This window comes from Sycon ciliatum, chromosome 12 (genome assembly GCF_964019385.1).
Source record: "Sycon ciliatum chromosome 12, ocSycCili1.1, whole genome shotgun sequence".
Lineage (NCBI taxonomy): Eukaryota > Metazoa > Porifera > Calcarea > Leucosolenida > Sycettidae > Sycon > Sycon ciliatum.
Window position 1 is genome coordinate 23,933,666 of NC_088654.1, and position 5,000 is coordinate 23,938,665.

A 5,000-nucleotide genomic window follows, 5' to 3' on the forward strand; every position below is an offset into this window, starting at 1 on the left:
TCGTGCTCGATTTTATGTCGCTGATGTTGTATTGTTGTTCAGGATGACATCATTCTCTCCATCAACGGCACGGCTGTATCCAGTCTAGATCACGCCGTCAACATCATCCGTAGCAGTACACAGAGGTACGATGATGTGTTCTTTTAAAGTTGTCGGCTTGAGTTCAGCGATTCATGCATTGCCGTACAGTCCTGTAGGGTTCCGAAGAACTGGGGGGTCAGACTCGTAACCTAGGCCATTCATATTTCCATGTGCGTGTATATGCATGCACTATGGTCTTTGCACAGTTGAGTCACCGTGTATGCATTGGTATGCTGTGCTTGGGGAGATTCTAGCCTGTCTTCTTTGACACAGTGTGTGTGTGTGTGTGTGTGTGTGTGTGTGTGTGTGTGTGCGTGTGTGTGTGCATGTGTGTGTGTGTTTGCGTGCGTGCGTGCGCTAAACTCATTTCCAGGTCTTTGCAGTTTGAGATCCAGCGACCACCGGCTGGCGTTTACATTAACGTGGTGTACGCCGAGTCATCATCGGCTTCAGCGTCAGCAGCTGCAGCCACAACCCCGACTGGCGGCGGCGGCGCTGCTGCTGCCAGCACAGCCAACGCTGGTATGCAGACATCGCAATCTAACGCCAGTATCGGCTCAGCATCCTCCGCACCCGCTACTGCCACTGGCACCACCACTGGCCAAGCAGGCTCGGCATCATCCATATCAGCAGCCATTCCCATGGCAACCAGCGGTAACATGGCGGCAGCAGCAAAAGCAGCACGCGGTGGCGAGTCTCCGTCTCAGGGCCGTCAGATGGCGTCGTCCTCGGCAACGACGCCTACCACCATCAATGTAGCCCGGGCGCGTGTGCTCAGTGATGTCGACGCGGTAAGGGTTGTTGTGCCGTGCTGCTGCCGTGGAGAGCTTTGCTTTCGGGTTGCAGGCTCGCAAGTGATGTGTAATTTATCGGAGCAGGCCAGGAACAATATCTCCTTAGTTTAATTAATTGTGTCGATGCACTTCCAGAATTTGTATTGCATATTATGTATGTTGTGTTATGGATGGTTACATGTCCCTTGTCACACTTACTTGCGACATATGCATCTCTTTCTCTGCAAATACTCATCCCTCGTCGCCTGGGGTCAGGCCAGTCCCTACTGGCTGTCGTGTCACCTCCAACTGCTTCGAACCACTCACTCTCGTTTTTTCATGCCAAGAGTCTCATTTTGTTTGCACGCATGTGTGTGTGTGTGTGTGTGTGTGTGTGTGTGTGTGTGTGTGTGTGTGTGTGTGTGTGTGTGTGTGTCCATGCATTCAGGATGAGTACGAGATCCCCGTTCCGGAGACCTTCGATATGTCTCCACCTCGCCACGATGCCCCAGGTATGTGTTGTGTTCAACTTACAAGGGCAACACTGGCTCCATGGTGTGGGGGTGGCAATGGCTCCATGGTGTGGGGTGGCAATGGCTCCATGGTGTAGGGTGGCAATGGCTCCATGGTGTGGGATGGCAATGGCTCCATGGTGTGGGGTGGCAATGGCTCCATGGTGTGGGGTGGCAATGGCTCCATGGTGTGGGGTGGCAATGGCTCCATGGTGTAGGGTGGCAATGGCTCCATGGTGTGGGGTGGCAATGGCTCCATGGTGTGGGGTGACAATGGCTCCATGGTGTGGGGTGGCAATGGCTCCATGGTGTGGGGTGGCAATGGCTCCATGGTGTGGGGTGGCAATGGCTCCATGGTGTGGGGTGGCAATGGCTCCATGGTGTGGGGTGGCGATGGCTCCATGGTGTGGGGTGGCAATGGCTCCATGGTGTGGGGTGGCAATGGCTCCATGGTGTGGGGTGGCAATGGCTCCATGTTGTGGGGTGGCAATGGCTCCATGGTGTGGAGTGGCAATGGCTCCATGGTGTGGGGTGGCAATGGCTCCATGGTGTGGGGTGGCAATGGCTCCATGGTGTGGGGTGGCAATGGCTCCATGATGTGGGGTGGCAATGGCTCCATGATGTGGGGTGGCAATGGCTCCATGATGTGGTGTGGTTAGGGCTTATGGCCGTATTATGAGAGGTTGCAGTCCATGTACAGTACTGTCGGGCGTCGAAGAACGACCAGGCTAGAATTTCACCAAGCACAGCATACCAATGTATACACGAGGACTCAACTGCCCATCGACTGTAATACATGAAAATAAGAACGGTCTAGGCTACGAGGCTGACCCCCCAGTTCTTTGGCGACCAAGAGTACTGTATGCAAAACTGTCACCCTGACTTTTGCTGTCTGAGAACCTATAGTCATAAATTCATTGGAAACAATCATGCAACATGCATGTACTGCCTGTGCAATTATTCCTTGCCACGTGTGTGAGTTTGAAAAAGTCAAAGGATATTCAGCTTAGAAATTTGGCCAGGTTTTACTAGAATAGCACGGGTATGCCAGGGCAAACTGTTTCCTCGGAGCAGGCTGTAGTGTCTGTGCTTAGGATGTGTTCATGGTCTGTGGTGATGAAGAGTGATACTACAGCTGTGCTCAGTGAAATCCAACCTAAAATCCGTATTTGACGCCCTCAATTAATTCCACGGCCCTTGACCTTGCCCTGGAAGTGGTATGCATGTGGCTGGACGTACACATGCACAATACAGTGATGTATTTGAAACTAGTCCAGGGTGCCAGTTTTGCACTTTGGGTTAGATTGCATTGAGCGGCGCAACTGCACATGTTGTGCTAGTTGAAATCTAACCCAAAGTGCACTGGACGTTCCCGACCCTTGATGCCCTGCGAACAAATGTCACTGGACGTACATATCTCCACTACAGTGCTGTGCTGTGCTGTGCTGTGCTGTGCTGTGCTGTGGTGTGCTGTGCTGTGCTGTGGTGTGCTGTGCTGTGCTGTGCTGTGCTGTGGTGTGCTGTGCTGTGCTGTGCTGTGCTGTGGTGTGCTGTGCTGTGCTGTGCTGTGCTGTGCTGTGCTGTGGTGTGCTGTGCTGTGGTGTGCTGTGCTGTGCTGTGCTGTGCTGTGGTGTGCTGTGCTGTGCTGTGCTGTGCTGTGGTGTGGTGTGCTGTGCTGTGGTGTGCTGTGCTGTGCTGTGGTGTGCTGTGCTGTGCTGTGCTGTGGTGTGCTGTGCTGTGGTGTGCTGTGGTGTGCTGTGGTGTGCTGTGCTGTGCTGTGCTGTGCTGTGCTGTGCTGTGCTGTGCTGTGCTGTGGTGTGGTGTGGTGTGGTGTGGTGTGGTCGGAACTGCTCCAGGACACTACTACGCACCCAGCATCGCAGTTTGGGCTGGGGTGTTGTCCAGTGGTGCTGTAGACAACATGTGATTCTTTCCTTCAACACGCTCACCTTGATGCCAGTGGTGGTATCATTCACTTGCAGGTCGCCAATGGCCCGGTGCAAGTCTACAGCACCGAATACCGTATTTCCTCGTATATACCTCTTGGTCTGTCAAGCCAAAGCCTAATATTAGGCTTTTACACATTTATACAAAAATGCGGGAGTTTTGAACTTCAGATGCAGCCATACATGCTCCAATCCATTTGTTTATCAGCTAAGCACTTCGTTCTGGAAGAGAATAAACTTCACCACCAAATCATGAACACAGAATGATCCTCCTCGACTATGCTACGTGCACAACAGCGAACATCAGCAAATTTAGAGCTAAGAACAGGTGCTTCATGAAGCCTGATATGCATTGCACTGATGTAAAAGTGAAAAATCAATCTGACTCCATGCCTCAACACCTTTGAGAAAGAAACAGCGGTCAGCACACAAGATTACCTACAAAAAAACATCATAGATGTAGGCCACCATGCATGAGAGATACGGGTGCACTGACATTGCAAAGTATTACAAGTATCACTTCCAGAAATGCAGTCGCAGCAAGATAATGACAAAGGGATTGCATCTCAGTAGACCATGATTATTCTGACTACACAAGTCAATGTCTACAATGGCCAACATCTACTAAGTTACGTATGCCACACTTCTGAGCAGGTGACGTGGAGGCCAACATCGCACTGAGGCTGACTGAGCGCATTCAAACTTTGTGCGAGCACGCTTCCCGCCTTCTTTACATAGCACACAGTCGCGTTGAGGAAAGCCGGCTTTGCTGCCTTGGACGGGTCGCAAGGTATGCTTGCCGACAAGCCTTGACGCTGGTCGTTCTGCCGTTGCTTCCGATGATCTCCGACGCTTAGCACCGGCACTGGACGCGTGCTTGGCCAGACCTGCATTCGCTTCCAGCAGCTGGTTGGCAAGCTTGGTCATGAAAGCCAGGTGAGTCAACGGTGGTTCTGATGTGGCATGGCCAGCCAATCCATGTTTATGCAGAAGGTAGGCGTTGACTGTGGCCGTGTCTAAGACCCAGTACAAGATCGCATGCCACCACTTTGTGCACTTGATTGAGCAGCTGTAATAGTTACGGAGCTGGTCAGCGATATCAACTCCATCCATGAACGCATTGTAGTTATGGATGACGTTGAGCTTGGTCAGCTCAACGTCAACAGTCTCAGTGTTGCCTGACTGCGGGTTGAATCTCACCCTGGGCCTTGTGAAGGTCACATCCTCCAGAGTGTGATGCGCTGTGGTGAGCATGGCAACTGGTTTACTGTCGTAGTAGGTCAGGGCTACAACATTGTTTCGCGCAGCCCATTTCGTTGTGCCTTGCGCGTCTTTCGCCGCTTGCCCTTTCTTGACCGGCTGCTTCACACACGTCGGCACACGATCCGCCCTTGCAGTGCACGTGTAGAGTTGCCCGCGTTCCAGGAGGATCTCAGCAAGTCTCGTGTTCGAGTACAGGTTGTCAACGAAGACATGGTGACCCTTGCTCGGCAGCTGCTTCATCAGTTGCACAACGGCATTGAAAGTCTTGCTCAGGTTGGGCTCCTTCGGAATGAACGGGTCAAACTGGAAATAGAAGCTCCAGGTGTATCGACTAAAATAGTGCGGGTCACACAGGGCATACACCAGGAATCCATCGCCAGCGCGCTTAAATTTGATGCACGACTTGTAAGCGCTCCGGCCCTTGA

The 5,000-nt window shown here is 52.3% G+C and overlaps 1 protein-coding gene across 1 annotated transcript in view; it reads left to right on the forward strand.

Annotated features, from left to right (window-relative positions):
* Positions 1 to 5,000, forward strand: part of LOC135828075 (streptococcal hemagglutinin-like) — a 24,607-nt gene that overhangs the window by 396 nt on the left and 19,211 nt on the right. Inside the window, exons 2-4 of the mRNA XM_065340508.1 lie at positions 43 to 125; positions 455 to 872; positions 1,303 to 1,366. Of these exons, the coding sequence (XP_065196580.1) occupies positions 43 to 125; positions 455 to 872; positions 1,303 to 1,366 (565 nt within the window). The remainder of the gene's footprint in view (positions 1 to 42; positions 126 to 454; positions 873 to 1,302; positions 1,367 to 5,000) is intronic.